Raw genomic sequence first — 11,490 nt, 5'->3', positions numbered from 1 at the left:
AGCTGACCCTCCAGTGGATTTTTGGAGGCAGTAAATTTTAAGATAGAAGACTACCTATCTCTCTACCTCTGAGCAGCCGGTGGATTTGATTCGTGTGGTCTTTGGGATTGCAGCACAACTTTTTACCTCTAGGGCATCAGAAAACAAAAATGACCTATTGTCACAGCAGACAGAATAACCAGTTAATAGAGATGGTTATTAAGAGAGGGAAAAGGAACCCTATTAAATGCTAAAACCCTTTACCTGCAGGAGGGTGACACAAGAATCTATCATATGTACCTGAATTAATTTTTTTATTATTGGGGTTTTTTTTCACCCATACACACTTTGTTTTATAACATCAATTACAGTAGAGCAGCAATGTCATTATCTACCTCATATTACTGAAATCTCATTGCACCTATCCTTTCCCTTCACCTACTAATGTCTGTTTCCTCTTCTTCACCTCCTGGGATTAAGTTTTCTTTAGTCTCTTTCTTCCCCCCCGCAATTCAGTCAGTTATGTCCTGGTCCAGACTGCAAATGGCAAAATATAATTTCTGATCATTTAGACTGGCATTTCTTCTACCTGTTTCGAATGCAGTGTTCATTACTACCCATTCTTTTCCTACTGTTCTCACCATCACTCCCAACCACTCTATTTTTAAAACAGCAGTCGTAAACAGTATTTGCCCTTCTGTGATTGTGTTATTTCACTCAGCATAGCGTCTTCTAGATGTATCCAAATTGTACAGCATTTCATGAGCAACAGATGAGAAAAAATAATTTCAAATACTCCATTAATCCAAGAAAAGGTAAGAAATAAGAGAACAAATTATTAGAATGAACAATAGGCAAAACATAGAGAAAAGAAATAAAAACAAGTAATTGTGGTGGTAATGCTAGTTGTCATCATGTCAACTGTTATTACAACACCCTAATTTAAAGAATAAAATGTTGCCTGGTCTAATGCCATCTTCCTGATTGGTAAATGTTACCATGAAATGTCGACTGACTAAATATTCTCAAATTAAAAGGCAAAAAGTATCACACTGGATTTTCTAAAACCTAGTAACTATATTCTATTAATTAACTGAAAGGGCAACCAGGAGACCTGGAACAACACAGGTCTGAACTATACTGTTGCCAGTGCACAAACTCAAGGATTTCAAGTATCAGATTAAAATACCATGTGACACTAAATCACCCCTGCATGACCACTCATCTCTCCAACAGTTATACATGGATTTCCAATCACTCGGTGGGGGTGGGTGGGGTGTTGGGGGGGAGGGAGGGAAATGTCAGTCCCCAACTCCTATGTGATTGAAGGGCCAGCTGTATATGCACAAAGTTGAAACTAAATTTATGGTACAAGATACCTAATACAAATAAAGATAAGAAGGCTATGTAGTTCTACAAATACCAAATAAAATAAAATTTAAGTTAAAAACCATTGTTGTTATTGTTGTTGTCAGCTGCTATCAGGTCAAACATGATTCACAGCAACCCTGTGAGCGGCGGATCTGAGCTTCATCCTATCCTGTGCCATCCTCACACTTCCTGACACACTAGAGCCCACTGTGGCAGCAACTGTGTCAATCTACCCGGTTGAGGCTCTTCTTCTCTTTCGCCAACCCTCCACCCTTCCAAGCATCATGTCCCTCTCCAAGGAACAGCCCCTCCTAGCAACATGCCCAAAGTGTGAAGTGAAGCTTCATCATCTTTAACTTCAAAGAGCATTCTGAGAGCTGCAACTTCTCCAAAGCATATTTGTTTGTTCTTTTGGCCGTCCATGGGATATTCAGTGGTTTTCTCCAATACCACAGCTCAAAAGCATCAATTCTTCTTCTGTCATTCCTATTCACTGTCCAGCTCTCAGATACATTGCAAGTGATCAGAGAAAGAATAGTCCTCAAACTGACAGCATTACTCCTCAATAACTCAGGTCCTTCCCTGCAGATTTTCCCAGGGGATTATGTTTCCTGATTTTCTGACTGCTGGTAACAGGGTGTTAATCCAAGTAAAATGATGCTGTTGGCAGTTTCAATCTCTTCATCCACTATGATGTTGTCTATCAGTCTAATGGCAAGAATCTTTGTTGGTTTTGTGGGGTTTTTTGGGTTTTTTTTAATTATTATTAAATTTTATTAGTTTTAGTGAACATTTACAGAGATTTTGGGTTTTCATTCATTCATTGTTGCACTGTTTTCTCTACCCTCCTCCCCAGTTCGTTCTTCTCCCCCACCCTGAATGTCTGTTTTAATTGTCCAATTGCCACAGTACTTGTTGAAGGGTTTTGTGGGTTTTCTAATTTTAATGAACGTTTACAGAAATTTTAGGGTTCCATACATTCATTGTTGCATTTTCCTCCCTGCCCACTCCTCACTCCTCCCCCCAATTCGCTCTTCTCTTTGGAAAGTAAAAGAAAAATTATTTCATTGGTATACAATCCCCCACCTCCTGCCCCAAGTACACTCCACCATGCAACCTTCATTCTGGACTCTTGTCATAACCATAATACCCAATAATATATCGCTTTCAAACAGTTCTCGCCCTCATCTGTTTCAATGCAGTATACATTATTGAACCCATTTTTCTCAGTCTCCCTCCAACCCTGAGGTCAATCCTGTTTTACAACAGTGGCACTATGCAGTATTTGTCCTTTTTGTGACAGGGATACTTCACTCAGCATAATGTCCTCCAAGGTCACTCATTTTGAATAATATTGCATGAGTTCTTTGTTTTTCAATGCAGCATAGTATTCCATTGTGTGACTATACCAGAGCTTCTCTATCCATTCATTTGTTGATGGGCACTAAGGTTGTTTCCAACTTTTTGCTATTGTGAACAAAGCACAATAAACATGGGTGTGCATATATCTGCCTGGGAGGCAGTTATGGTTTCTTTAGGGTATAAGAATCTTTGTTTTCTTGACATTGAGATGCAATCCATATTGAAGGCTGCATTCCTTGATCTTCTGGAACAAGTTGTTCAAGTCCTCCTCAATTTCAGCAAGTAATATTGTGTCATCAACATCTACAGTTTCTCAAATAATTTCCTCAGCATACAAACTGAACATGTATGGAAAGAGACTACAACCCTGATACACTCCCTTCTCTTAAACCATGCAGTGTTTCCCTACTCCGTCTGTAAAAAAGCCTTCTGGTCCAGGTAAAAGCACAATTAAGTGCTCTGGGACTCCTGTTTTTCTCAATGTCAGCCACAACTTGTTATGATCCACACAGTCAAATGCTTTTTGCATTGTCAATAAAGCACAAACAGACATTCTTCTGGTATTCTCTACTTTCAACTAGGATCTTTCTAACACCAGCAATGAGATCTCTGGTGCTGCGGCCTCTTCTAAATACTGCCTGAACTTCTAGCAGTTCTTTATCTATGTACTGTTCTAGCTCTTTTTGAATGATCTTCAGCAGGATTTTACTTGCATGTGATATCAATGATATTGTTTGATAGTTTCCACATTCTTTTGGCTCACCTTTCTTGTGAATAAGAACAAATATGGACCTCTTCCAATCTGCTGGCCAGACATCTGTCCTCCAAATTTCCTGGCATAGGCTAGTGAGCACATTCAAGGTTGCAACTGTTAGTTGAAACAAGTCAATTGGTATCACATCAATTCCTGGGTCCTTATTTTTTGCAACTGTCTTCAATACAGCTTCCGCTTTTCTTTCATTACCATTGGCTCCTGATCATATGGTACTTCCTGAAATTTTTCAGTGTCAACCAGTTCTTTATTGGTACAATGATTCTGTATATTCCCTCCGTCCATGCAAAAAAAGCATCCACGATGCTTTCTGGATCATTCAATATATTGCTGATAGCATCTTTCAATATTGCAACTCAAGATTTAAATTTGTGTTTCTGTTCTCACAGCTTGAGAAATGGAGAGTCAGTTCTTCCTTTTTCATTCTCTAATTCCAGCTCTCTGCACATTCCATTATAATACTTTGCTTTGTCTGCTTGAGAGGCCCTTTGAAATCTTCTTTCAGCTCTTTTATTTGGGCATGTTTTCCCTTTGTTTTGGCTTCTTGATGCTCTACTGCAAATTTCAGAGACTCTTCCATTTCGGTTTTTTTTCTTTCCCCTCTGTCTTTTTCTGTTTGTAATGACCTTTTGCTCTCTTCATGAACGATATCCTTGATATCATTCCACAACTCATCCAGTCTTTGATCAATGGTGTTTGATGTCTCAAACCTATTTCTAAGACGATCTTGAAATTCAGAAGGAATAGATTCAAATTCATATCTTGATTCTTGTGGACTTCCATTTTCTTTGGTCTCAATTTGAAGTTACTCATGAATAACTGATGATCTGACCTACAGTTCACCCCTGGCCTAGTTCTGACCACTTACCTTGAGCCTCTCCAATGATTTCTTCCACAGATGTAGTCAACCTGATTCTTATGCAGCCCATCAGGTGAGATCCATGTGTAAAGTTGTTATGTCTTTTAAAACAGATATTTGCATTGAAAATACAAAATTAGATCATTCTCTTTCCATCCGTATTTATTTCACCAAGTCCATATTTTCCAACTACTATTCCTTCTTCACTGTTTCCAACTTTTGTATTCCAGTCACCAATTATCATTAATGCATCTCAACTACATGTACTGTCAATTTCAGACTATAAGATTTGGTAAAAATTCTCAATTTCTTCCTCTTTGGCTCCAGATGTAGAAGCATATATTTGAATAATAGTTGTGTCAATGGATCTTCTGTGCATGTGAATGGATAATAACCTATCACTCACAACACTATATTTCAGGATAGAACTTGAAATTAATTTTTTTACTGTAAATAGAATTTTTCTTCTATTTTTAATTCCCAGCGTAGTATTCCATGTGACTATCCGATTCAAAGTGGCCAAAGCTGGCCCATCACATCTCACCAATGCTAATATGTCGATGTTCATGTGTTACATTTCAGTTTTCACAACTTCCAGTTTTTTTCAACATTCAAACGTCACACATTCCTTGTTCCAAGTATTACACAATATTTATCACTGTTTTTCTTCATTTCAACTAACTTTCAATCTGGGCTCTACCACTACACTACTACAATTAACTGTGTTCCTCTGGTGTTCACAGGATTTTACAAGGCCTGTTATTAAAGAAGTGAATGGCCAATCCTGCTTCCTAATCTGTCTTAATCTGGAAACCCTACTAAAACATGTCAACCAAGGGTATTCCCTATGGTATATGACACACAAGTGGCACAGCTTTCAGTTTTACAAGAAACTACAAGTTAGCTCATTACAGCAAACTGACAGACAAGTGCTGTACCTACTAGAACAATGTTCTCCTCAAACAGGACAAACTGTCAATTTAGTTTATAACTCTAATAGCAAATCAATCTAGTTTTCCAGCCCACAACTAATTGTTAACACAATCAAAATGACCAGTCAGCTTACAAATAACTGCTATTTTAATCAAAGTGACCAATCAGTTAATTAAACCAAAACAAGAAATCATCTTATACCTAACTGTTAATTAAATCAAGACAACTTATCTTCTGGAATCCAACTACTTCAGACAAGAAGCTCCAAACAAGAGATCCTCAGGCAGAACCCAAATGACTTTTAAATAATCATTACTCAGAGACAAAGGCACCAAAATTATAAAATAAGTAAACAAGAAGGGTTGGGCAATGTTGGGGAGGAAGGGAAGACCTCTGGCCAGGACAAATCGCCTAAGCTCCAGATAAGGGCAAGCCTCCCAACGGCCTTTAATATGGGTAGAGAAAGCTCTCTCCTGTGTTTGGCCATACCAGCCTGAGAAAACTTGCCACCTGGAAAGATGGCTGCCACATCTGTTGAGCTGGGAGTAGTTTGCACGAGGCTGAGGGTCTCCTATCCAATCCACGTATCCCACGTCTGCAAATCCACCCTATTCTGTCTTCCTATTTACTTGTTCGTATATAAGTATGCTGCAGCCCCCAATAACGTTGAGCTGGCTTGACTCTCTGAACAACTCCCAGGGTAGTGTGTCTCCGTCATGCTTACCCCCATCAGGGTGTCACTTGTTTGTTGCTGGTGAACAGACAGTGACAAAGAAGAAGATATAACTCTATTTTACATTAGCAAAAATGTAAAAAAATAAGTGAATCCTTTCTCAAGTAATAATAAAACAAGCAGCAAAAATAAAAGTAAAGAGTTTAACAAGATTAATGGGTGGTGCCTAAGTTACATTTAAAGGACTGGAATTATAGCTCTCTGATCACTCTGCAGATAAATTCTAGCTCAGCCACAACAATAGAATTAGAAAATTACCCCAATGGTTGAAGACTGAGCAATAAGCTTATAAAGTCACAAGTTCAAAGAAACTTAAACCCACACTAGAAAATGTAGTATACTGAACAAAATTGTCAGCTGTACCAAAAGCTGGTTGGAAAAAAATCAAACAAATAGCCTTTCACAACTGGAGGAGGAGGGAAGGGTGAGAAACCAATTATCTATCTCCAAAAATTGTTAAAAGACACAAAACCAAAAAGAGTGGCAAGAATGTATTAAAGAGCAGAAAAAAAAACCAAAACCAAATCCACAATAGCAAAATTCATCAAGTCAAAAGATAATGCTTTGATTAATAAAATGATCACCATGACTAAGCCACAAGAGAGATATAGAAATACTTACCAAAGTAGTGAAACAACAACGTCACTAGAGATTCTAAAAACTTTTAAAACATACTAAAATGTGGCCCATTTTATGGTAATAAATTTTAAAGTCTTGATGGCATAGATAAACTTGGGAAATACAACACAGAAAGAAATACAAGATCCAAATAGTACCATTGCTACTAAAGAAAAACATTTAAACATTCTCATTGAAAACAAACTCACTGCTATGAAGTCAATTAAGACTCTTAAGGACCCTCCACTGGGTTTCCCAAGCTGTAAATCGTCATGGGAGGAGACTTCCATCTCACTCCCACTGGTAAGATGCTGCTGGTGGATTTAAAATACTGGAGTAACAACACAACTCACTATGGACCACATGATCCGAGCTCCCACACAGTCTCACTGCTTAAATCTTGCAAATGTAGAACAGAAAAATAATGCCAACCCTCAGAGAATAATAAAAGAGGGACCCTCCTTACCAGTAAGACCCCAAACTCTGATCAGGGCATTAGAAAGAGAAAACTTAAAAACAAATTTCTCTCCAGAATAGTCTGAATGAAGTCCAGGGATATTTTTAAAATAAATAAATAATAATTCTACATCACAACAAAGCTGTGCTCAATTTAGGACTGCAAAGTCAGGTTAATATTTGAAAATCAATTTTATTTAAAACATTAACAAAAAAACTAGAAAAACCACATATGTGTCTCAGGAGGCACAAAAGCATTTTATTAAAATTCTACAAGGTTACTGAGTATGAAGTCAACAACAAAATTCAAGTCTAACTACTAACAACAATTAGAAAATAAAATTTAATAAACAATTCTAATTAAAATATTAATAAGATCAAATACCTAAGAATTAATTTTTCTGAAAGATGTTGAAGTCCTCTAAAATGAGTATATATGAAAAAAACATAATTGAGAGGAATTTCCAAACTAAAAATTAAAATCATTATTACTTTCAAGCAGATTCTGGCCCATAGAAACACTACAGGACGGGGTGTGGGGGGGGTGTGTGTGTGTGTGTGTGTGTGTGCGCGCGCGCGCGCACCATAGAGTCAGAATCAATGCACAGCTAGCCTTCCAGTGGGGTTTCAGAGGCAGTTAATCACACGGGAAGAGACTGTTCACCCTTCTCCTGCAGAGCATCTAGAGGACTTGAACTTCATGCCTTTGAGATTGCGGCTCAGCTTCTTAGCATTAGGCCACCAGCACTCCCTCATATATCTATCGATATACCATCTATCTATAGATACAGAAACTCAATATTGCTAGTATGTCAAATATTCAGAAACTGATAGCATCTCTCTCAGTATCAATGCAATCCCTAGAAAAATAACAGCGGGGGGGGGGGGGTAGAAATGAATGAGAATTGGTAAATTATGTTTTAATTACATGAAATGTAAAGAGTCAAAAAGACAAAGAAGGGGGAAACAGAAAAGCAAGAGGACATTCACTACCTCTTTGATACCAGAATCTAATATTAGACAATGTGTTATTAGGAAGACAGACATAGATAATACAACAAAAGAAAGAGTACAGAAACATAATCATTCTCATATGTGGAGAGAAACATGTTAGAAAAAATTCTACCTGTAAACACCTCTTTCAAGACTTTCAAATATTTCCTGCACACAGGCTTATTAACTGCAAAATCAAGTCAATCATATTTCCATCAAACTCTTGTGGGTTGTATAAGTAGCTTCCAATTTAATTAGTAAACCTATAAAGTTTTTCTTACCTCCCCGAAAGCTCCCCGACCAATCACCTTTAGTATTTCAAAGTCTTCTCTATGTAATCGCATCTGTTTGACTTTAGAAGTAAACGGTTTAGCTGAAACAAAAAAGCAACATCCATTACTTAATTCCTAATGAAATATGGTACAAAAAGATGCTATTTATTAAAAATCATAATTTAAAATTAGGCCAAAAATCCCTTTAAGAATTTCATCAAAACAAATAGATTCACTTTTATAACAATATTGAAGATGGAATACACGATTTGCTGAGAAATATAGTTCTAAACAGAAAATAATATGAATTAAAAAGAACAAAAAATGAGAACTGTTTCTCCTTACGTTAAATATTCTGTGTATATTATCAACATTAGACCTCTATTATAGCATGAAGGCCCTAGAAATAAAATTAAAATTCACCAAACCAAAAAAGAATGTCAGAAATGCTGATGTAGCAACATTTTTCTCTTTTTACCATCTTTTTTTTAATTGTAGTTTTAACAAAAGTTTAAAGAAAAGTTGGATTTTCATTCATTCATTGTTGGACATTTTCCTCCCTATTCACCCCTAGGCCACTTTTCTTAAAAAATATTCATTTATGGTTCTATCATTTCCTCCCTCCCCTCCCCCCACCTAGTCCATTTTGTTGTACACCTCTTACTCTGGACTGTTGCCATACAAATAATGCCTAATCATATATTCCTTTTAAACAGTTCTTTCCTTCATCTGTTCCAATGCAGTGTTCATTATTTATCCCCTCTTTACTTCGTTTTCCCGAACCCCCATGTCATAACAGTGGTGTTATGCAGTATTTGTACTTCTGTGACTGAAACATTTCTCTGCATAATGTCCTCCAGGGTCATCCATGTTGTGTAATATTTTGAGTACCTTGTTTTTCGGTGCCACTCTGTATCCACTGTGTGAATATATCACAGTTTTTTTTATCCCTTCATTTGTTGATGGGCCTAATGTAGCAAATTAATACTAATTATATAATCTCTTATTTAGTCTTCAACATTTCTGTAATAAGAGTCTATACCATATAAAGTGTGGTGGCAATCACCAGTGTATTAGGGGGGAAATATGATGGATATAATAGTGTAAACTTTGGTGACCTAGCATTAAGAAGTAGCACTGTCAATTCAAAGACAACAGCTGCCTGGAGATGAAAGGTGAACTATCTCCTCCCATATCTCCTCCCATGCATTTGTTATTGTTTGTTAGATGTCATCGAGTCACCTGCAACCCATAGTGACCCTATGTACAGCAGCTCTGAACCCTGCCCTGTCCTGAGCCAGTCTCACTAATTCTGACACACCAACCCCCATTGCCCTAGTTACTGTACCAATCCATCTCATCTAGAGTCTTCCTCTCCTGCGCTGTCCCTCCATCCTTCCATGCATGATGTCCATCTCCAAGGATCAGTCTCTCCTGGCCACATGCCCAAAATATGTGAGACTAAGCTTCAAAATCCTAGCCTGCAAGGAGAAACTCGGTTTCATCCTCTCAAAGACAGACTTTTTTTTTTACTGCCTCTGGAAACCCACTGGTGAGTCAGCTACAAGTCTAGCCCATAATACCACCACCACCACATCATATAATGTGATGGGTAAGGGTGTCCTATAAGAAAGAAAGGCACCCTACAGAGAAGGTGTCTCCACTAATCTAGGGCTGACTGCAAGCCAGGTGTTCACAGGCTCCCAGAAGAACACTCTGAGAGTTTCAGGTTCCAGATACAGGATGACACAAGAGTGGTCTGAAGGAAGGGAGGAGGGTTGCAACACTGAAAGATTCTATGGGCAGAATATTGAGTGATTCAGGAAGCATTAAAAGATGGAAGGGATATACAGTGTCACTATAACAAAAAGAAGTGCCCTATATGGAACTATTTGATCGTCAACTAATAGCATTAAAGGAAGAAATGCAAGCTGCACTGAAGGCATTGGTTAAAAAATAATGCCCTACTAACAGAGAGAATTTCAAATCAGGGTCAAATTTTGGTTCCTGTGGACCTGATTTCATTTTCCTCAGCTTCAGCTTGAACTTGTATATGAACAGTTGGTGGTCTGTTCCATAATCAGCACTTGGCCTAGTTTTCACAGCTGATATTGAGCTGCTCCAGCCATTCTTTTCACAGATGTAATCGATCTGATTCCTACGCATACCATCAGGTGAAATCCATGTGTACAGCCTGTGTTTATGTTTCTTATAAAATAAAGTCTGCTGTCAGCAACCTCTCCAAAGTACTGAAGAGCAATGATGTCAGTATGGAGACTAAGGTGCACCTAATACAGGCCATGGTCTTTGCAATTACTTGCTATGCATCAGAAAGCTTGACAACAATTAGGGATGAGAGAAGGAGAACAGATGCCTTTGAGCTGTGGTGTTGAATATACCATGGATTGCTAGGAAAACAAACAAGTTCATCCTAGCGAAGGTGAAGCCAGGCTACTCCTTGGAGGCAAGGATTCTGAAGCTTAGTCTGATATACTTTGGACATGTTGCAAGGCGGGGCAGTCCTTGGAAAGGGATGTCATGATTAGGAGGGTGAAGGGACAGTCCAGGAGAGGAAGACCCTCGATGAGATGGATTGATTCCATGACTGGGGTAATGGGGGTAGGTGTATCAGGGACAATAAGATTGGCACAGGATAGAGCAGGGTTTATGGCTGTTGTACATAGGGTTGCTATCAATTGGAGGCAACTCTATGACCCATGACAACAACAAAATTGAGAAAAACTAAATCAGAGACTTTCCAACATCATCATTTACCCTGGTAGTCAAAACACACTGATATTGCTATCAAGTCTATGAAACAGACTTGAGACCCTAATGTTATCTCATATCATATCATATCATGTCATGTGCTGTCAAGCTGGAACCAAACTCATAGTTGACCACTCCCCAAGTGAGCTTTCAGAGACAGTAAACTTCATGGGAGATGACTGCCCATTTTTTCATGGACGAGCAACTGGTGGATTTGAACATGTCTTTCGGTTGGCAGTATAACTCCTCAGCACAAGTAAATCCGTTGGATGTATGTACAGGTAGCTGGTATTCAGCAAAGAATCAAAGTTCATTCAGGGGAATAAATAATCTCTTTTAACAAATAATACTGGCAAATTGGGATATGCAGAAA

The 11,490-nt window shown here is 38.1% G+C and overlaps 1 protein-coding gene across 4 annotated transcripts in view; it reads right to left on the bottom strand.

Moving 5' to 3' along the window:
• The window catches only part of CDC42BPA (CDC42 binding protein kinase alpha (DMPK-like)), a 418,998-nt gene that overhangs the window by 360,952 nt on the left and 46,556 nt on the right, over positions 1-11,490 (bottom strand). For all 4 annotated transcript variants that reach the window (XM_006897745.1, XM_006897747.1, XM_006897744.1 and 1 more), the window contains exon 2: positions 8,358-8,449. In XM_006897745.1, the coding sequence (XP_006897807.1) occupies positions 8,358-8,449 (92 nt within the window). The remainder of the gene's footprint in view (positions 1-8,357; positions 8,450-11,490) is intronic.

Source organism: Elephantulus edwardii, unplaced genomic scaffold (assembly GCF_000299155.1).
Source record: "Elephantulus edwardii isolate Elephantulus edwardi_28Jun2011 unplaced genomic scaffold, EleEdw1.0 scaffold00214, whole genome shotgun sequence".
In the NCBI taxonomy this organism is placed as follows: Eukaryota; Metazoa; Chordata; class Mammalia; order Macroscelidea; family Macroscelididae; genus Elephantulus; species Elephantulus edwardii.
This window is presented reverse-complemented; position numbering and strand designations above follow the sequence as displayed.